At 38.5% G+C, this 23,066-nt stretch overlaps 2 protein-coding genes across 2 annotated transcripts; both read left to right on the forward strand.

Moving 5' to 3' along the window:
* Nucleotides 1-3,505: 3,505 nt before the first annotated feature.
* On the forward strand, nt 3,506-4,480 carry LOC105545018 (olfactory receptor 2G3). The gene has a single exon (XM_011987756.1). It carries the CDS (start codon nt 3,530-3,532, stop codon nt 4,454-4,456), a length of 927 nt encoding a protein of 308 aa, XP_011843146.1. The 5' UTR covers nt 3,506-3,529; the 3' UTR covers nt 4,457-4,480.
* A 9,241-nt stretch (nt 4,481-13,721) lies between these two features.
* Nucleotides 13,722-15,200, forward strand: LOC105545019 (putative olfactory receptor 14L1). Its single transcript, XM_011987757.1, has 2 exons — nt 13,722-13,749; nt 14,302-15,200. The coding sequence occupies exons 1-2, from the start codon at nt 13,722-13,724 to the stop codon at nt 15,198-15,200; spliced, it is 927 nt and encodes a 308-aa protein (XP_011843147.1).
* The last annotated feature ends 7,866 nt before the right edge of the window (nt 15,201-23,066 follow it).

Genomic DNA, 23,066 nt, shown 5'->3' on the forward strand with positions numbered 1-23,066 from the left:
CCCGTCTCGGCCTCCCAAAGTGCTGGGATTACAGGCTTGAGCCACCGCGCCCGGCCATCTTTTTTTTTTTTTAAACTACACTTTAAAAAACTATTTATCTTGTTGTACATGATAAATATATACAGTTTTAATTTGTCAGTTACAAATAAATGAATACGTAAAGAAATAAAAACAAAGTAAAGAAAAACAAAACAAACAAAAAACTATATTTTAAAATTTCAATAGCTTTGAGAGCACAAGTTTTGAGGATTGTAAATCATGCTACTATAAAGACACATGCACCTGTATGTTTATTGCGGCACTATTCACAATAGCAAAGACTTCGAACCAACCCAAATGTCTATCATTAATAGACTGGATAAAGAAAATGTGGCACATATACACCATGGAATACTATGCAGACATAAAAAGGATGAGTTCATGTCCTTTGCAGGGACATGGATAAAGCTGGAAACCATCATTCTTAGCAAACTATCACAAGGACAGAAAACCAAGCACTGCATGTTCTCTCTTATAAGTGGGAGTTGAACAATGAGAACACATGGACACAGGGAGGGGACCATCACACTCAGGGGCTTGTTGGGGGGTGGGGGACTGGAGGAGGGACAGCGTTAGGAGAAATACCTAATGTAAATGACGAGTTGATGGGTACAGCAAACCAACATGGCACATGTATACCTATGTAACAAAGCTGTACTTTGTGCACATGTACCCTAGAACTTAAAGTATAATTTAAAAATCCATGATAATAGTGGTATCATGTGATCAACTTTCTGATTAAATACTGACTCATTCATTCCATAGTATTTACTGAGCCCAACTGTGGGTCAGGCCCTTTGCTAGGTCCTGGGGACACAGCAGTAACTTTAGTTGGCTGAAGTAGTGGAAAGACAGTTGGAGTGGCCACAGATAACTCCATTTACTCTTTTGCACAAGAAAATTAAATACACATGTCCTAGGTGCCAAAGGTGTTTATGGAATCAAGTATATGAGCTGCCTTTAGGGAAATATTAAGCCTAACTCTGGGTTGGGCTTAATCCAGCCCCATAAATTTACAAATTGAGTAATTTGGGGCATGTATTTTAAACATTTTTCATCTGTGGAATTAGAACACTACTACCTACCTCACATTTTGAAGCATATTAAATGAAAAAGGCCCAGCGAAAAAAAACTATGTTTTTAAAAAACAGTATTTATCTTGCTGTACATGATAATTATATACAATTTTAATTTGTCAATTACAAATAAATGAATAAGTAAAGAAAACAAAACAAAACAAACAATAAACTATATTTTAAAATTTCAATAGCTTTGAGGGTACAAGTAGTTTTTGGTTACCTGGATGAACTGCCTAGTGGTGAATTCTGAGATTTTAGTGCACCTATCACCTGAGTAGTGTACACTGTACTTAATATCTAGCTTTTTAAATCCCCTACTCCCCTCCCACTCTCTCACCTTTTCAGTTTCCAATGTCCATTATACCACTGTGTGTGCCTGTGCATACCCATAGCTTAGCTCCCACTTGTAAGTGAGCACATACGGTATTAGCCATTTCTGAGTTACTTCACTTAGAATAGTGACCTCCAGCTCCATCCAAGTTGTTGTGAGAGGCATTATTTCATTCTTTTTCGTGGTTTAGTCGTACACCATGACGTATACCCCATTTACTTTATCCACTCATCGGGTTGAAGGGCACTTAGGTTGGTTACAGATCCTTGCAGTCGTGCATTGAGCTGTGATAAACGTACATTTATTTGTGTCTTTTTGATATGATGACCTCTTTTCCTTTGGGTAGATACCCAGTAGTGGGATTGCTGGATTGAATTTTAGATCTACTTTTAGTTTTTTGAAAAATCTCCATACTGTTTTCTATAGTGGTTATACTAATTTACATTCCCACCAGCGGTGGATAAGCATTCCCTTTTCACCACATCCATGCCAACATCTACCTTTTTTTGACTTTGTAATAAAGGTCATGCTGGCTGGGGTAGGGTAGAATCTCACTGTGGTTTTAATTTGCATTTCCCTGATTATTAGTGATGTTGAACATTAAAAAAAAAATTGTTTGTTGGTCATTTGTATATCTTATTTTGAGAAATGTCTCTTCATGTCATTTGCCAAGTTTTTGATAGGATTATTTGGTTTTTCTTGCTGATTTGCTTGAGTTCCTCATAGATTCTGGATATTAGTCCCTTGTCAGATGCATAATTTGCAAAATATTTCTTTTTGAATCTTCTTACAAAGACAAGTGAATCATTCACACATCCTCTTCCAATGTTCTCCAGATGACTTTGAGTTTTCTTAAACAGTCTTATAAGTTATTTTCATTTTTGTTTATAATTTGTTTTGTGTTTTTGACATTTTGAAAGTTAAGGAATTTTATTTATTTTCATTTTTATTTTTTGAGATGGAATCTCACTCACTTTGTCTCCCAGGCTGGAGTGCAGCAGTGTGATCTTGACTCACTGCAACCGTCCACCTCCTAGGTTCAAGCAATTCTCCTGTCTCAGCCTCCTGAGTAGCTGTGACTACAGGTGTGCACCACCACACTTGGCTAATTTTTGTATTTTTATTAGAGATGGGGTTTCACCATGTTGGCCAGGCTGGTCTTGAACTCCTGACCTCAAGTGATCCACCTGCCTCAGCCTCCCAAAGTGCTGAGATTAAAGGCATGAGCCACAGCACCCAGCCGAAATGTTAAGGAGTTTTAATAGATTTATCTAAGGGTTCCTCTAAACAAATTTTATATTTATAAGAATACCGCAATACATCTTTAACTCTTATTAATAATATATATTCTTTTGAGTATATATATTTTTCTTCACTAGTAAGGACTGTTAGCCAACTTGGTTAAATAATGCCTAAATAAATAAAAAATTTTAAAAATAATTTTTATTTTTTGGCAGTTCAGTCATTGAGTAAACTTGTACGAGATGATTTGAATTTATATCATGTATTTTGGTTCCTTAAATATGTCTTTTCATTTTCCTCCAGTTAGTACCAATGTGACACATGTCAGAAATGATTTTCTACCTCTTTCATACCAACCATACCCATTTTAAAGGTTTTAAAGTCTTTGTTTTAATTAGTTTTATCTAAAAAGGCTTCCTCATCTGATTGTGCTTACAACCGAATCTCAGTAAGGTATTTCATATGCAGATTACTTGTTGACAGTTGAAAATCATGGAGATATTGTTCACTCTGTTTTGAGAGAAATTTATTTTTAGTGGTAGGTCATTGTGAATTTTTTGATATGCATGTAAATATGCACTTTAATTGGCTTTAATAATCAGTCCCCAGACAACTCCAAAGTTGAAACCATTCATAATTTTTAAAGATGAGCCTTGAACCGGAATGAAGAAACATGGCTTGATGTTCCAAGTCAGCAGCACATTAGGGATGAAAAATGAATAGTTTGGGAAAGTTGGTCTCCATGATCCTCTCGGCTCGTGTATTCTGTGATTCTAAATTTAATTGTTTTGGATGTACCCATTCCATCCCTGTCTTAGGTGCAGATCCCCCTGGAGGGATGGGATTGGCCAATGAGAGTTCCCTAATGGATTTTATCCTTCTAGGCTTCTCAGACCACCCTCGTCTGGAGGCTGTTTTCTTTGTATTTGTCCTTTTCTTCTACCTCCTGACCCTTGTGGGAAACTTCACCATAATCATCATCTCGTGTCGGGATCCCCTTCTTCACACCCCGATGTACTTCTTTCTCAGCAACCTCTCTTTACTGGACATCTGCTTCACTACTAGCCTTGCTCCTCAGATCTTAGTTAACCTGCGAGGACCAAAGACCATCACTTACGGTGGTTGTGTGGCACAGCTCTATATTTCTCTTGCACTGGGCTCCACTGAATGTATCCTCTTGGCTGTCATGGCCTTGGATCGGTACGTTGCTGTCTGCAAACCCCTCCACTATGTAGTCATCATGAACCCACGGCTATGCCAACAGCTGGCATCTATCTCCTGGCTCAGTGGTTTGGCCAATTCCCTGATCCATGCAACTTTTACCTTGCAATTGCCTCTCTGTGAAAACCATAGGCTGGATCATTTTATTTGCGAAGTACCAGCTCTCCTCAAGTTGGCTTGTGTGGACGCCACTGTCAATGAATTGGTGCTTTTTGTTGTTAGTGTTCTGTTTCTTGTCATTCCACCAGCACTCATCTTCATGTCCTATGGCTTCATAACTCAAGCTGTGCTGAGGATCAAATCAGTAGAGGCAAGGCATAAAGCTTTCAGCACCTGCTCCTCCCACCTTACAGTGGTGATTGTTTTCTATGGCACCATAATCTACATATACCTGCAACCCAGTGAAAGCTATGCCCAGGACCAAGGGAAGTTTATCTCCCTCTTCTACACCATGGTGACCCCCACTTTAAATCCTATCATCTACACTTTAAGGAACAAGGATGTGAAAGAGGCTCTGAGGAAACTTCTCTCGGGAAAATTGTGATTCCTATGGATGTGATATGCAAAGAATTCATTATAAGACATGTAGCTATTCAACTTCTACTTAGTCAAACCCATAGTTCTAAATTTCACATGAGCTATATTACTATTCACTTATTTTCTCTTCATAAGGGACTTTTTCCTTTTTTATGTGTAACTAAGTAAAATGTTTATATGTGTATTTGGGAGTATACACTATTGAAAAGAGAGCTGTGGATGGTTGTATATTGTGATCCTCACCACAAAGTCTCTATTTTATGTCTTACACTTATTCCCAGGGATTCAGAAAAATAAACTATTAAATATTTACCACTTATTTATCCAGGTTATGATGATTTTCTTCATTTTTAATAAAATGTTCAGTTTCCTGCCAAACACTTCACATTTACATAGTAATGTCCTTCATTATAGTTTTATGTTGAAAATAAGCAATTCCTGCATGTGCTCATAGTTCAAATTTATTGGTCAGTAGGATATTGTATTAGCTATTATTAAATAATCATTCCAAATACATTTTAAGAATTTAATAAGGGGCAACAAGAACAAAATATGCTAAACACATTATTTTTCATAACTTAGAGAGTGCATCTCTTTTTGTGTTCTGAGGCCACTTTGTCCATGTACAGAGCCATGCTCATCTTCTCTGTATTATTTCAATGTTAGCATATGAGTTACAGAAGTGAGCACTGAGGTCACTTTATGCATGGTAGGTACAAGACTTTTGAAAGAATAAAATAATCAAATAATTTTGTTCTAAACCTTTTCATATATTTGATCAATGAGAATAATTGGACTTCAAAAGACATTATTATTTTCTTTTTTGAAAAATACAGCTTCATTGATATATAATTGATATACATATTTAATGTATAAAATTTGATGGTATGATATATACATACATTCTGGAAAATATCACCACAAAGTAACACACAGAACCATTACATCTGGAAGTTTCCTTGTGCCTCTTATTTGTGCTTGTTACAACACAACATATGATCAACACTTTTAACAAATTTTTCAGTCCACAATACAGCACTGTAAACTATAAGCACTATGCTTTACAACAGATCTCTAGAACTTATTCATCTTGCATAAATGAAACTTTGTACTCATTGAACAAAAACTCCCCATTTTCTTGCCTCTCATCCCCTAGTAACCATTATTCTATTCTCTACTTCTATGATGGTGACTATTTTAAATATTTAATATAAGTGAAACCACACACTACTCACCTTCTGTGACTAGCTTTTTTATTTACATAATGTCCTCCAGGTTCATTCATATTGTTGCAAAGGAGTCAATTCAGCAAGAGGATATAACAATTGTAAAAATATATGCACCTGACACTGAAGCACACAGATTATATAAAGCAACTATTATTAGAGCTAAAGAGAGAGATAGGCTCCAATGCAATAATAGCTGGAGACTTCAACAACCCACTTTCAGCATTGGACAGATCTTCCAGACAGAAAATCAACAAGGAGACATTGGACTTAATCTGCACTACAGACCAAATGTACCTAATACACATTTACAGAACATTTCATCCAAGAGCTGCAGAATACACATGCTTTTTCTCAGCACATGGATCATTCTCAAGTATAGACCATATGTTAGGTCACAAAACAAGTCTTAAAACATCCAAAAAATTGAAATAATATCAAGCATCTTCTCTGACCACAAGGGAATAAAACTAGACATTAATAACAAGAGGAATTTTGGAAACTATAAAAACACATGGAAATTAAATAATATGCTCCTGAATGACCAGTGGGTCAATGAAGAAATTAAGAAGGAAATTGAAAAGTTTCTTGAAATAAATGATAATAAAAACACAACATACCAAAGCCTATGGGATACAGCAAAACCAGTACTAAGAGGAAAGTTTATAGCTATAAGTGCCTACATCAAAAAAGAGGAAAAATTTCAAATAAACAATCTAATGATGCATTTTGAGGAACTAGAAAAGCAAGAGCAAACCAAACCCAAAATTTGTAGAAGAAAAGAAATCAGAAGATCAGAGCAGAAATAAATGAAATCAAAATTGAAAAAAAGGTCAATGAAACAAAAAGTTGGTTTTTTGAAAAGTTAGACAAAATTTATGAAACTTTAGCCAGACTAACTGAGAAAAAAGGGAAAATATCTGAATAAATAAATTCAGAATAAAAAAGGACATTATAACTGATACTGCAGAAAATTCAAAGGTTCATCAGTGGCTACAATGAGCAACTATATGCTATTGAATTGGAAAATCTAGAAGAAGTGAACAAATTTCTAGACACATAAACAACCTACCAAGATTGAACCATAAGGAAATTCAAAATCTGAACAGGCCAGTAACCAGTAGTGAGGTCAAAGCCATAATAAACAGTCTCCCAGTGTAGAAAAGCCCCAGGACCCAGTGGCTTCATTGCTGAATTCTACCAAACGTTTAAAGAAGAACTAACAGCAATCCTACTCAAACTATTCCAAAAAATAGAGGAGGGAATATTTTCAAACTTATTTCATGAGACCAACATTACCCTGGTACCAAAACCTGACAAAGACACATCAGAAAAGGAACACCACAGGCAAATATCTCTTATATTGTGGATGCAAAAGTCCTAACAAAAGTCTAGCAAACCAAATTCAACAATATATTAGAAAGATTATTAATCATGACCAAGTGGGGTTTATCCAAGGGATGCAAGGATAGTGTTAAACTTTGCACTATAACAACAGCTTAAAACATGAAAAATATAATTATATAATTGAATGTTGCAAAGTCATGTTTTCACATTATTAAAAAGCAGTGATGTGTGGTTTGCATGAGATACAAGTTGAATTAACTTGTATTTTCCTTATCATGGAATATCCAGATTTATTGGGTGAACATGGTAAAGACCGAAAAAGTTGCCTTGGGATAAGAAGTAAAGGATAAAATAAATCACATAAATTTTGTGTATTTCTGCAAAGTGAAACATAATATGAATAAAATAATTGGAAACAGCACTGTTTTCATTTTAGTTGATGAGCAGACAATTATAAAGATATAATTTTCAAAACTATGATCATGAAACTGCTTCCAAAATACAGAAAATAGTAAAACTTGTGGATTTGCCTAAATCAGAGTCCTAGAAATCTGTCTTTTGAGAATTCAGAGTGAAGACACAAGCTATGTGTGCAAGGCACTTAAACAAATTATACCAGCTTTCCATTTAGGAGAAGAAAACTGAAAACTCAGGGCCATGATCTCTATGTAGATGGAGAACTTACATATTTATTAAGATAATCAAATTGTGGAATAAATGACTTGCTTCCAGTGATTAAAAATTATCTGCAATATTTTGACCATACTTTTTATGAATTGCAGTGAAGAATTATAAAATATTTGACCACTGTATAAATCTTTAATACAGATATAATCTTTAATACACTATAGGACATGAATAACCTCCTCCAAATTCATTTTCCAGGATCTCTAAATAGACTATTTCAAACTTCAGGTTTATGATTTTAAAATTTTAATTCATTTTGCAACTAATGAACTGGAAATAAGAGTCTTCATTGTGAAGCATCTTCATATTTCTAGGTTTCTGATCAATCAGAAGGACAGAATTCTCTGGAAAAGTCATTAATATTTTTTCCCATGTCCAGCAATCAATGCAGTTAGGTAAGAGTTTTCTAACTTAGTAAGAAAAATACGCAGGTCTTATTGAGCTTACTTCATTCCTGTGAAGCAAGTTGTAGGCACTCTGGTGAAGAAATAATATACTTCTCACTGATACAAAAGCTATTACTATTGGATTTTCACAATGTAAGATTGCATGCCAAAATCACAGATCTTGATAAAGAGTAGAGGAAAGCAATGTGACATGGGGGCCCTAGGAAGGGAGAACGAGGAGTTCAAGTGAGAGTTTATAGTTCTAAGTAGGGTGGGGCAAACACATTTCATCTGGTGGGAAAAGATAAAGCAGTTCCTGAGAATTCTAGGAAATATACAGCAGCAGGTAGATCAAAGTCCAAAATCTGAAATACTATCAAACTGTGGTAAGTTTACTATTTTTTTTCCTCTTGTCTTCAGGTGGTTTAACCTATGATGTAGGCCCAGTCATGGAAGAGCATCTTATGTAAATCCAAAATTAATCTAAAATGAGAAGTTTATATAAGGACTTTAGCATTTAGAAAGATGGAGTTGAAGTACTGTTTCTTTTTCCTTCTGCCAAGTTCAATTACAATCTTTGGACACTGTATATAAAACAAGCATAGGAAGATTCTGGAAGGTGAAGGGAATAAGACAGACCAGCTGGGTACTGGTTTGTTGTTTTCTTCCTCCTGTATGTGCCAGCCTAGGTCTTGGAAAATCTCACTGTCCAGAAATGCTGAAGGGCACAGACCTAAAGAAAAAGTCCATATAAAACCCAAGTCTCTCCAGTCAAAGGACAAGGAAAAGGGAAGGCAAGCAAGACAGAAACTTCTAGACAATACCTTCTCCACTCCAGCCAAACACCACAGAAAAAACAGAGTCCTACCTCTAGTCCCACCAGAAACATTCAAACGGGGAGCCTGGACATCCACTCTTACCTGATTTTTCCTCTCCCGCCCCTTGATGGGCTGGTGTCAGTAGAGGCCTGCTGGAGAGTCTGAACTTTCGCCACAGCCCAACGATAACAAGCCCATCCACTACGGTGTCAGTGGAATTACGTGGAAGCAGTAACAAAGCACATTTGCCCATTACATCCACAGTGATATCCAGCAGAGAGCTGGAAATCCCACCCTGCCAACAGCAATGAGGAGTCCTTTCTCTTCATGTAGGAGCCAAAGAGGTGGTGTTTGGAGGGAGTAACACCAATTTTATTTTGGGGTGAAGATAAGATATTGGGGTGAGCAATAAGAGGATGTGCAGGAGTATTATTAACAGCAAGCAAGATCTTGAAAGGTATATGATTCCCCAAACAGTACTTCTCCATTTGGTTGGCATAGCAATTCAGAAGGGCACTTTGGAAGAGGAGCTGGGTCATTCGTGACTTCTTAGTGCTCCTGTAGAACACAGGCGGCTCATGCTAATTGATATGACTGAAGGCCCTGGAGTTCTCACAGTGCCAGATCACAAGGGCCATCCTGGCACTGAGTGGGCCTGTGGCCTGTGTCCACAGGGAACACCCTGCAGGTTGGGTCCATGGGTACCAGCCTGGTGCTTGTGGCCACGGGGGAAACTGGTCTGCGGTTGGTGGACTTAGAGCCTGTATCTGTAGGGCCAGCCTGGATACTGGGTCTGCTGGTGTTGGAATGGTGCCCAAGGCCAGGGTGGACGGCCTGGTGCTATGGTTTTCAGGTGCCAATCTGGAACTGGGGTAGGCCTGAAGCCTGGGGTTATAGGGTTGGGTCTGGCACTGAAACAGTCTGGATCCTGTGGTCACTGGGGCTGGCCTAGTGGTGGAGCCAGTGGTGGAGAACCTCAGGCAGGTCTGGAGCCTGTGTCTACGGGGGCTTCCTTGGCACAGGAATGGGCCTGGAGGCTGGGTGCGTGGGTGCTGACATGGTGATTTGACCTGCTGGGCTAGTCTGTTTCTGAGGCAGGCCTAAAGACTGTGGCTGTGGGAGCCAGCCTGGCGCAGGGGGATCTCGGGAGCCCGGAGCTTCTGAGGCTGACCTGGCAGTAGAGCAAACTTGGGGACTGTGTTTGCAAGTCAGCTTGGCATTGGGAATGAGGTGATGTGAGTAAGATGACACTGTCTTTCCCACCCTCTTCATTGCATGTTTTAACATTTCTGTGCTGCAATATCTCATCTGGTTTTCTTAGCTCGTGTGAAGGTCCTTTTGGGCATGAATAGTTGTTTGAATTGATGTTTCCGTGGGCGGATGAGAGTTGGAAAGTCCTATTCCACCAACCTGCCGATGTCATTTGTAGAAATAATTTCTTCAACAACAAAAGAAAAAACCAAAACAAACAAATTTTAAAAATGGAGAATTCTGTAATCCCAGAACTTTGGGAGTTCAAGGTGGGTGGATCACCTGAGTTCGGGAGTTCAATACCAGCCTTATCAACATGGAGAAATCCCGTCTCTACTAAAAATACAAAATTTCTGGGCGTAGTGATGCATGCCTGTAGTCCCAGCTACTCGGGAGGCTGAGGCAGGAGAATGGCATGAACCCGGGAGGCGGAGCTTGCAGTGAGCTGAGATCGCACCATTGTATTTCAGCCTGGGCGACAGAGCGAGACTCCGTTTCAAAAAAAAAAAAAAAAGTGGAGAATTAATAGAAAAACAACATTGAAATTAATAAGTTCTATGTACCAAAACACTATAAAGAGAAATATAAAACTACAAACTTGAACAATATCTACAACTAATTTCATCAACAAAGACTTAGTATACTAATGAACAATAATTCCTACATACTAATAAAAATAAACCCAATTTTAAATGAGGAAACATTTGAACAGCATTCCACAAAAGAAGCAATCTGGTGACCACTCAATCCATGTAGGGGTGAGGAATGGCATCAAATGAGACAGAGGATTAGATAAGAGTCAGAGCATTCAAGCATACAGGCCAGGTCAACAAATTTTACCTTTAATATCAAAGAAGTGCAGAGAAAGGTTTTAAGATAAGGGTGTCAGATTAGTTTTGTTTTGTTGTTGTTGTTATTTCATTTTTTTTTTTTTTTTTTTGAGACGGAGACTCGCTCTGTCACCCGGGCTGAAGTGCAGTGGTGTGACTATATCACCTCCACCTCCCTGGCTCAATAGATCCTCCCACCTCAGCCTCCCTCGTAGCTGGGACTACAGGCACATGCCACCATGCCCAGTGAGATGGTCTCACACTCCTGGTCTCAAGCTATCTGTCCGCCTCAGTCCCACAAAGTGCTAGGATTACAAGCATGAGCCAGGACACCCAGCTAGATTAGCTTTGCGTTTAAAATTTGCCATTCATATACAAAATTGCCTTGGGATAGAAAGGTCTGTGAAAAGGCACAAATATACCTATCAGGGAAGAATATTAGGATAAAAATATTAAGAATGAAAGTCTAGTTCCAGAATCTCTGTTTGGGTTTATACCTATTGTCTAAGCGTAATTATTGGTCATTTCTTCTTTCACTCTCAGCACAAGTGCTCTATCTAATCGAGTCTCTGGGTGTGTGGAAGGTTATATTATTCAATTAATTCCCATTCTTTTATCCCACATCACAGAAAAGAATATTTCTTATTATTGCTAGTCACTGAACTAATCAAAGCTTTGCTTTGCTTCTTGCTCCCCAAGAACATATTTACAGGAAATCTTGTCTCCAGAGACTTCTGAATTATAGAGAGTTTCTCTCATTAGGATCTCACTTATTAACCACCATTTCATTAAAAATATTGAATCACAGCTAAACGGAAACCAGATGTGGCACTCATCAAGTTTGTATTTTTGAATCAGGGAGAAGATAAAGATATTTGCCGTCGCAACTTGGAGGCTACAGCCACATTGTTAGATTAAGGCATTTTTCAATTTTATCTGATATGTTCAGGTAAACCAAGGCTCCTTCTCAAAGAAACAGAAATTTGAAATTTTGAATGACTGAAGTTCCTCAATGGCCCAGTTCAACAAAAATCAGCTCACAGCATGCAGTAAGTTCAATACCATAAGTGGAAAATAAAACCATAATAATGTTATATTATTTTTCAATTAATAGATTGCACTGATATGTTTCCATACCATCTTCTTATCTGATTTATAGATTAAGCACAACACATTTTAGAATACACACTCATTTCTTTTTTTGGGGTGATAGCAGTTCTGGATCTGGGCATGAGCAATGCACATCTGTGAAAGCAGGTAAAAGAAAAAAGGGAGTAGTATAATACGAGTCTTGATGTGTGGTGAAATTGGATGAGTCTATATTTCCTTTCAGTGGTGAAAGTTGTGTGTGTGCCTGTGTGTGTGTTGTCTCGATGTATGGTGGGATTGGATGAGTCCATATTTCTTTTCAGTGGTGAAAGTTTGTGTGTGTGTGTGTGTTCAATGAAAAGGATGTTCTGTGTACATTTAAACATGTTTGCATTTACTGAATTTTTAAAAATTCATAATAAATGAGTCAATTCCAATGCCTGTCAATGCTGTATAATAGTTCTCATTTTAGAATCCTTGATATTTCTCTTCCTGATTAGTGTCACCATATCATTCCTTTAAACATTTTAATAAAAGAGATGTTAATTAATGGTGCCCTGGTAAATTGTAATCAGAATAGATTCCCAAGATGAAGTCGGTTCTTTTGCTTGGTCATAAGAAGCATTTTTCTTTCCAATTGGTTGTACCTGTCCATTAAACAACCAGCTATTTAGGCAATCAATGTCAGAAAACTAGAACAAATAGAAACACATTTTCCAGTAGAGAGACACTCAGTTGACTCCATTTTGGTTTTCTTTCCCTGTTTAACTTTTGATTTGCCCTAGAAAGACCAGGAAATCAGTGACTGCCTAGAGTGAGAACTGGCAGAAGAAGAGATTATATACAAAGAAGGATAAGGAATCTTTTGGATATATGAAAATAGTCTGCCCTGATTGTGGTGATGGTTTCATAGGAAACCACAACTGCCAAAACTCCTAGAATTGCATACTTTAAATTGATACAATTTACTGTACATAAATTCCAGCTACATTATCTGATATGGGCGAAAATCCATTTCAGAGTTTGGCTTAAACACTATAGAAGTCTGGGAATGAGGACACCATTTTACTGGACTGGACTAATCCAAAGCAAAATTAAAAAAATAAAAATAAAATGAGTCACAGATGCTAGGAAAGATCATTATAGAAATTGTTCAATATTTTTAGGGGTCTTGAATACATATTTGATATTCTTTTTCTTTGAATCTCAACATTGAAGATGGATTCTGAAGACCAGCAAAAAGACTAGACTGATGTAAATGCACATTTTCTAGCAAATCCACAACCATATCCTAATCATACTATAAATACTTTTGTACCTCTGCCTTTTCCTATGTGGCTTTCTTCAAAAATAGCAGTTTAAAAATCATTCAGTAAAATAGTTCTCAAGACCTAGCTCAGATACTGTTCTTGGCAAGTCTTCCATAACAACACAAAATAAGACCGATCTCTTTTCTCGATACATCCTCTATCACTCTTTCTCATCACGTCTGTTATTGTTTATAATACCAGACTCCACTTAGTATTTTACCTCCCTGTGTCCTCTATTTGATTAAGTTTTGAATTCAAGAACTGTTTCTTATGAAATCTTTTACTCTAAGAGCCAACCATTGTGCTTTTTATGTGAGGTGTTTAACAAATGTCTCCTGATACTTTTTTGAAAGGCTGTGACTATAACCTCACTAAATAGTTATGACATAAGGAGCCTTTTTTCCAGATTACTAATACCACTTTGATTTTATTTTCATAAAAACTGAAAAGAACTATGAAAACCACTTGCAATGCTGTACTTTAACACATAAGGAGCAAATAAAATGCTTCAAAATAAATGTGTATATTCAATCAATGGAATAATACTCATTTTTTGTCCAAGTATGCATACTTCATTCTTTTATTATTACTATATATTTTCTTTGTTGATTATGTCGGTGTGGTTATTCATTCTCCCTTTTTAGTTTGCATTTTGGTTGTCCTCTTTATACACCTCACATACTAGGATGTACTTATTGAGAATATGCTTTGTATAAAGCACTATTCTGTGTAATTGAGATTTAGGTTTAGAACGATAGTATCCATGCTGCATATGAGTAACCTTATATTTAATTATCACAAATTTAAATGTCACTTGGGGTAGCCATATTTGATATTTCTGTAATCCATTTTTTTTCTCTCTTTAGGAAGAAATGGAACGACCACAAATGATTTTAACCAAACTGAAGTTGCTGAATTTTTCCTCATGGGATTTTCGAATTCCTGGGATATTCAGATTGTACATGCTGCTGTATTCTTCCTAGTTTACCTGGCAGCTGTCATAGGAAATCTCCTAATCATCATGCTTACCACTCTGGATGTTCACCTCCAAACCCCAATGTATTTCTTTTTGAGAAACTTGTCTTTCTTAGATTTTTGTTACATCTCTGTCACAATTCCAAAATCTATTGTCAGTTCCTTGACTCATGATACTTCCATTTCTTTCTTTGAGTGTGCTCTGCAAGCCTTCTTTTTCATGGACTTGGCGACTACAGAGGTAGCCATCCTTACAGTGATGTCCTATGACCGCTATGTGGCCATCTGCTGGCCCTTATATTATGAGGTCATCATAAACCAAAGTGTCTGTCTGAGGATGATGGCCATGTCATGGCTCAGTGGGGTGATCTGTGGATTCATGCATGTGATAGCAACATTCTCATTACCATTCTGTGGGCGCAATAGAATACATCAATTTTTCTGTAATATTCCACAGCTCCTAAGCCTCTTAGACCCCGAAGTAATTACCATTGAGATTGGAGTCATGGTTTTTGGTACAAGTCTTGTGATAATCTCCTTTGTTGTAATTACTCTCTCCTACATGTACATTTTTTCTGTCATCATGAGGATTCCTTCTAAGGAGGGTAGATCAAAAACATTTTCTACCTGCATTCCACATCTTGTGGTTGTAACACTCTTTATGATATCTGGCAGCATTGCCTATGTGAAGCCAATTTCAAATTCTCCCCTGGTTCTGGATGTTTTACTGTCTGTGTTCTACACAGTCGTGCCCCCGACCCTGAACCCCGTCATCTATAGTCTGAGGAATAGAGACATGAAGGCGGCCCTGAGAAGGCAGTGTGGTCCCTGAGAAGGCAGTGTGGTATGCTAGATGAAGAATTCGATTAGGGACCAGAACTCTTGAACTCTTTTTCTAATCAGGCAATTTGTAAACTTTCTGGGCTTATATTTTCAATTGGTTGCTGAGTTCTTTCTTGGTTTTTAAATTAAATTCAGCTATAGTTTACCATACTCTCCATATTTGGGTGAATTCAACCCTAGAATGCACTAAAAGGTACTTTGGGGTATTCAAAATATTAGAACTTGTGTGTTTATTCATTTTTATGTGTTGTCTGTCTCAAAATTTTATAAATTATATTGTACTCAGTAATGCAATATATTAATATAAAAGTGAATTACTAATATAAAATGAATTACTACAGTATGTGTATATTAATTATAGTAGAACAAGATCATATGGATTAAAAACAACCAAATGGAAAATAAACAAAAGGTAATACTGTGTGCTCAAAATTTCTTCAGCATTATAAAGTATGATCAAATAGGCTAGAGATCAGTGCTTTGGGGGTACATCTATTGGGTGAGATGAAATATATGCAATAATATCACAAACAATAAAGGTTCACATACATTTATGGTGCTGTGTATAGGAAGGTTCATAGAGGAGAAATGTCATTTTCATTGTATTTTAATTAAACACAATATTGTGTTAAGCTAACTAAAATCTTCTTCCATTTTTCCTCTGCATAGGAAAGCATGAACTGAAAGTTATTATGCATTATTCCCAGAATGTTTTTATGTGTATTCTATGTAAATATTCATCTATACAATGCATAGCATCATTTTATAAATTAATACTTAAACTATAATATAAATAGCATCCTACCTTAGTTATCCTTTTTAAAGTCCTTTAAATTGTATTTTTAATTGACAAATAAAAATAATTATATATGTTTATGGGGTAAAAGTGATATTTTAATACATGTTTGCAATGTGGAATGATTAAATCAGGCAATGTAATATATCATCTGAAACATTTATCATTTATTTGTGGTGACAATGTTTAAAATCCTCTCTTTAAACTATTTTGAAACATACAATACATTGGTATGAATTAGAGTAATCTTGCTGTGCAATAGATCACCAGAACTTATTCTTCCTGTCTAACTGGAACTCTGTACTCCTTGACCAACATTTCCCTGTTACCAATCTATCATGACCCTTGCCCGCATCTTCTGGTCACCACCGTTCTACCCTGTATTTTTATGAGTTTGACTTTTTTAGATTGCACATGTAAGTGAGATCCTGTGGTATTTGTCTCTCTGTGACTGGCTTATTTCACTTAACATGATATCCTCTCTAGTTTCATCCATATTGTCACAAATGACAGAATTTCATGTTTTTTTTTTTTTTTTTCCAAAGCTAAATAGTATTCATTGTGTGTGTATACTACATTTTAAAAATCCATTTGTCCATGATGGACACTTAGATTGATTCCATATTTTGGCTATTGCAATGCTGTGATGCATATGGAAATACAGACATGTCTTTGACCTACTGATTCCAGTTCCTTTGGATAGATGCAAGCGTACCTCATTGCATTGCACTTCATTTACTGAATTTCACAAATACTGCATTTTTTACAAATCGAAGGTTTTTGGTAACTTTGCATTGGGCAAGTCTATTGGCACCATTTGCCTGACAGCATGTGCTCACTTCACGTCTGTATGTCACATTTTAGTGATTCTCACAATATTTCAAACTTTTTCATTATTGTTATATCTGTTTTGGTGATCTGTGATCAGTGATGTTCAATGTTACTATTATATTTGTTTGGGGGAGCCATGAACTGTTCTCATATAAGATGATAAACTTAATAAGTGTGTGTGTTCTGACTCTCTGTTGACTGGCTGTGTCCCCATCTTTTTTCCTCTCCTTAGGCCTTGCAATTTCCTTACATACAACAATATGAAAATTAGGTCGATCAGTAATCCGACAAGGCCTCTGAATTTTCATGTGAAAGGAAGAGTTGCCTGTCTCTCACTTTAAATCAAAAGCTAGAAATCATTAAGCTTAGGGAGGAAGGTGCAGTCACTCAAATTACGAAAAAATGCAACATCTAAAGGAAAACATTGATAATTGCAACTTTATTAAATGTAAGGCTTTATGTTCACCCACAGTCATCTTAAAGTGGAAAAAATTCCAAACTACACACCCGTAGAACCTAATTGCCAAAGGATTGGCACTCTGAATATGAAAATGACTCCTTTAAATCAGGAACAGATCAAGAACATGTAAAAATGTGCATTGTACTTGAAGAGTACATTATCCTGGAAAAGTCATCTCACAGCAGAGAAAACATAATTTGTCCAGTAACACAGGCAAGCTTTCTAAAATGTCTGATAACATCAAGTGTTGGTGGGCTTAGGAACGACTTGGACACTCACACTGCTGTTGTTAGTGAACACAATGATCCATATCTTGTTAATTTTCTGTCTCAATGATCTGTCTAATATTGACAGTGGGGTATTAAAGTCTCCCACTATTATTGTGTGGGAGTCCCAAGTCTCTTTGTAGGTCTCTAAGAACTTGCTTTATGAATCTGGGTGCTCCTATATCGGGTGCATATATATTTAGGATAGTTAGCTCTTCTTGTTGCATTGATCCTTTTACCATTATGTGATGTTCTTCTTTGTCTCTTTTGCTCTTTGTTGGTTTAAAGTGTGTTTTATCAGAGATTAGGATTTCAACTCCTGTTTTTTGTTTGTTTGTTTGCTTGTTTGTTTGTTTGTTTTTGCTTTCCATTTGCTTGGTAAATATTCCTCCCTTTATTTTGAGCCTATGTGTGTCTTTGCATGTGAGATGGATCTACTGAATACAGCACACTGATGGGTATTGACTCTTTATCCAATATGCCAGTCTGTGTCTTTGAATTGTGGTATTTAGCCCATTTACATTTAAGGTTAATATTGTTATGTGTGAATTTGATCCTGTCATTATGATGCTAGCTGGCTATTTTGCCCGTTAGTTGATGCAATTTTTTCATAGTGTTAATGGTCTTTACAATTTGGTATATTTTTCCAGTGGCTGGTACCAGTTGTTCCTTTCCATGTTTAGTGCTTCCTTCAGGATCTCTTGTAAGGCAGGCCTGGTGGTGACAAAATCTCTCAGCATTTGCTTGTCTGTAAAGGATTTTACTTCTCCTTCGCTTATGAAGCCTAGTTTGGCTGGGTATGAAATTCTGGGTTGAAAATTCTTTTCTTTAAGAATGTTGAATATTGGCCCCTACTCTCTTTTGGCTTGTAGGGTTTCTGCAGAGAGATCTGTTGTTAGTCTGATGGGCTTCCCTTTGTGGGTAACTTGACCTTTCTCTCTGGCTGCTCTTAACATGTTTCCCTTCATTTCAACTTGGTGAATCTAATGATTATGTGTCTTGGGGTTGCTCTACTTGAGGAATATCTTTGTGGTAGTCTCTGTATTTCCTGAATTTGAATGTTTGCCTGTCTTGCTAAGTTCGGGAAGTTCTCCTGGATAATATCCTGAAGAGTGTTTTCCAACTGGGTTCCATGCTCCTCATCACTTTCAGGTACACCAGTGAAACATGGATTTGGTCTTTTCACATAGGCCCATATTTCTTGGAGGCTTTATATATTTCTTTTCACTCTTTTTTCTCTAATCTTGTCTTCTTGCTTTATTTCATTGAGTTCATCTTCAATCTCTGATATCCTTTCTTCTGCTTGATCAATTTGGCTATTGATACTTGTGTTTGCTTCACGAAGGTCTTGTGCTGTGTTTTTCAGCTCCTTCAGGTCATTTATGTTCTCTAAACTGGTTATTACAGGTAGCAATTAATCTAACCTTTTTTCAAGATTCTTTGGTTCCTTGAATTGGGTTAGAACATGCTCCTTTAGCTTAAAGGAGTTTGTTATTACCCACTTCTGAAGCCTACTTCTGTCAATTCATCACTCATTCTCGATCCAGTTTTGTTTCCTTGCTGGCAAGGAGTTGTGATCCTTTGGAGGAGAAGAGGTTTTATGGTTTTCAGAATTTTCAGCCTTTTTGTGCTAGTTTCTACCCATCTAAATAGATAGTGGATTTATCTATCTTTGGTCTTTGATGTTGGTAACCTTCAGATGGGGTCTCTGAGTGGATGCCCTTTTTGTTGATGTTGATACTATTCCTTTCTGTTTGTTAGTTCTCCTTCTAACAGTCAGACCCCTCGGCTGCAGGTCTATTGGAGCTTGCTGGAGGTCCACTGCAGACCCTGTTTGCCTGGGTATCACCAGCGGAGGCTGAAGAACAGCAAAGATTGCTGCCTGTTCCTTCCTCTGGAAGCTTTGTCCGAGAGGGGCACCTGCCAGATGGCAGCCAGAGCTCTCCTGTATGAGGTGTCTGTTGGCCCCTACAGGGAGGTGTCTCCCAGTTAGAATGCATGGGGGTCAGGGACCCACTTGAGGAGGCAGTCTGTCCCTTATCAGAGCTTGAGCACTGGCTGTGCTGGGAGATACGCTGCTCTCTTCAGCGCTGTCAGGCAGGGATGTTTAAGTCTGCTGAAGCTGTGCCCACAGCCACCCCTTCCCCCAAGTGTCTGTCCCAAGGAGATGGGGGTTTTATCTATAAGTCCCTGACTGGCCTACTGCCTTTTTTTCAGAGATGCCCTGCCCAAAGAGGAGGAATCTAGAGAATGCCACTGTCTTAAATAGCATTTTCAGGGTTGACATTGTGCAGTAGGTGAAATTTAGGCAAAAGATTAAAGGAGGTAAGGGAATTGGTCCTAAGTTATTTAGGGGAAGAATGTTCCAGACAGAGAAACATGTGCAAAGTCCCTAGGTAAAAGCCGCCTGGCATATTCCAAGAATGAGGAAGAGATTGGCATGGCTGGAGGGGAGTGAGTGAGGGTCAGGGAAGCAGAACACGCAGGTGAAGAGGCAGCTGAGTAGCAGATCACCATGGAGGAAATGGGGGCCCACTGCAGGGCTTTGAGGAGTGACGTGATCTAACTGATTATTTTACAGTGCCCCTCTAGTTGCCCTGTAGGAGATCAAAGAAAGAACTGGGAAGCACCACTGTGGGCTGTTGGAACAATCCTGGCAAAAGACAATGGTGGCTCCAGCCAGGATGGAAGGGTTTGGGAGGGGCTTACCTCATGCTCTGTGATAGTTTATGTCTCTCTCATGAGGGTGTATGCATTTCCTCAATACCTGGCAGCAGCGGAATATTGGATCTATTTAAGATAAATATTAACAGCCTGATTATTATAGGTGTTATGTTATTATTCCAACAATAACCAGTCCCCTAATTCTCTTATTCCAGCTCAGTGTCCAACAATTCTGTCCAGTTCTGACACTAGCCGGAGTTAGCGTTGATCCCAGGGGTTAAGGGCTCAGTTCCCCAAGACCACCTCCACTTCAGATGCAGGCCAGAAATGGGCTATTTACACTCTGCCTAGCTCACTCTCAGGGTATTTACACTTCTGCTTAGCTCACTAAAAATGTGAGGGTTGGTAGTTTGTTTCAAACTATAACTCCACCACTCCTGTCCCCAGGTTTGAGAATTTTCTAGAATGGCTCATTCCTCAGGAAAGCGCTTTACTTACAGTCACAGTTTATCTTAAAGGATACATCTTAAAGGATACAGTTTAAGAGCAGTCAAATGCAAGAGATGTACAGGGTAAGGGGTGGGGTGGGGATGGAGATTCCCTGCCTTCTCTGGGGACACCAGCACCTCAATGTGTTCACCATCCTGAAAGCTCAGTCTCATTGTTTCAGGGGTTTTACTGAAGCTTCATTACATAGGCACGATTGATGGCAACTGGTGATTGGACTCAATCTTCAGCCCTTGTCCCCCTCCCTGCAGATCAGGGGGTAGGGCTGAGAGTTCAGTCCTCTATTCATGTGGTTGGTTGCCCTGGCCACCAGCTCCCATCTAGAAGCGATGTAGGGGCCATCTAGAGTCACCTCTTAGCATTAACTCAGGTAAGGTCAAAAGGGGCTCTTTATGAATAATGAAAGAAACTCCTATCACTCAGGAAATGCCAAGAATGTCAGGTGCCTTTTTACCAGGAATCAAGGGCAAAGACCAAATAGATAAACATGTTGACCTTAACTTTTAAGACAGGGTCATGCCAGAGCTCAAGTGATCCTCCTGCTTCAGCCTCCCAAGTAGCTGGGACTAAGGTGCATGCATTCATACCTGGGTAATTTTTTTCATTTTTTGTAGAGATGGGGTCTCCCTTTGTTGTCCAGGCTGGTCTTACATTCCTGGCATCAGGGATTCCTCCCGCATCAGCTTCCCAAACTGTTACAATTACAGGTGCGAGCCACTGCATCTGGCCCAAATATATGTTTTTGATGATGACACAATGGGAGTATCAAAAATTCAGATGGGAGAGCAGAGTCCAGTGTTCAGAAGAACAGGCAGATCAGTGAAGTCCAAGTGTCTGAAAACCAACCCAGGCAGGGAAGAGTAGGTGGGCAGTTGGAGTGCCAAGAAAACTAGAGCCTGACATGGCTGATGAAGGATGGAAGTGGATGCGGGCTTTCAGCCATGAGCAGTTGGCAATAACTTAGAAGTGGAGCCTGGGTGTGGAGAAGGAGCAAGAGGATTTTCAATTTTTCAACCCCTCCTAGGTTTCAGGAGTTCATGAGTGTAAGTAAGTTCATGAATGTCAATGCATATTCACATGCATAGCTCCATGTCTCCAAATCTTCACTTGCTTGACAAGATCTCAACCCCATGTTTCTCTTGTCTCCTTAAATTCCTCCCCAGCTATTTCTGGGTGTCCTTGGAATGGTGATGTCTCAACATGGGCTTGGGAACACGTTTGCTCCTCTTCTTTCCACTTGAGTCCAGGGGCCTCGCCATGGCCTCTCCACCTGGTGGTCTTTGAAAGACATGATTCCTGTGCACCCAACAGACCCCTGTGAAATAGGAATACAAATGTCTCACAGGATGTCAGTGAAGATTCAGTAAGATAGTGTTTATAAAGCACTGAAGATTAAATAAGAATGTTTGATCCCTACTAAAACTCAGTTAATAGATGGTGTTGCTATTATTACTGTTCTTATTGTTAGGCACGGTTTTGAATTTCTCACCATCTTAATTGCCACTTAAAATGAACAACTGTCTTTGTGGATATAATTTCAGAGACAGCATGGAGACTAACTTTTTCAAATTATGAACCTAGTGCCTCCCACAGTGGTAGAAATTAAAATCCTGTGTGAAAACACAAATATGCTTGGGAGAGGTACTGGTTGTCAAGAAAGTTCTTTAGTTTCCTTCCTGTGTGAAGAAGCAAGCAGGGCTCAAGGGGCCCTACCAAGGCCATGGAGAATGGTAACTGCTGCTCATAGCCACCCAGTCTGTGTTCTCCTTTCTAAAGGAGATCTAAAGAGGTGGGAGTAAATCAGTTCAGTTTGTAAACACACACACACACACACACACACACACACACAAATGTGCAAGAGGGAATCCCGGGGCCACTTTGGGGTGAGACCTTTTCCATCAGCAGGAAGGATGTTGAGGAACTAGAGCAGGGCCCAGGCGGGAAGAAGAACCAACAAGGTCACATGGCAGCTCAATCTGGCTGGGAGCTGAGCTCTGCAGTATGCTTGGGAATATAAATAATGGGGACATAAAAGAAAAAGAAAAAAAACAGATTTCATTAGAAATGTAAAATCAACCAGGAGGGCAGCTCTGTCCTGCTGGGGCATAAAGCCATGGTGGAGGCCCAGGAAAGTCCTGTTGATGGAAAACAGTATCTGGGCTTTTGGCAGCAACAGATGACTTAGATAGGTTCCCTTGATTTCAGTACTCTCACTTTTACACTGAAATTAGGTTATTTGATTTCTCAGCACCCGGTAGAGTGCCTGCACAAGGACTGTGCGTTAACATTTGCTGAACTCCACAGAATTGAGGATAGGGCGGAGAAAAGAGC

Source organism: Mandrillus leucophaeus, unplaced genomic scaffold (genome assembly GCF_000951045.1).
Source record: "Mandrillus leucophaeus isolate KB7577 unplaced genomic scaffold, Mleu.le_1.0 Scaffold3154, whole genome shotgun sequence".
Taxonomy (NCBI): Eukaryota; Metazoa; Chordata; class Mammalia; order Primates; family Cercopithecidae; genus Mandrillus; species Mandrillus leucophaeus.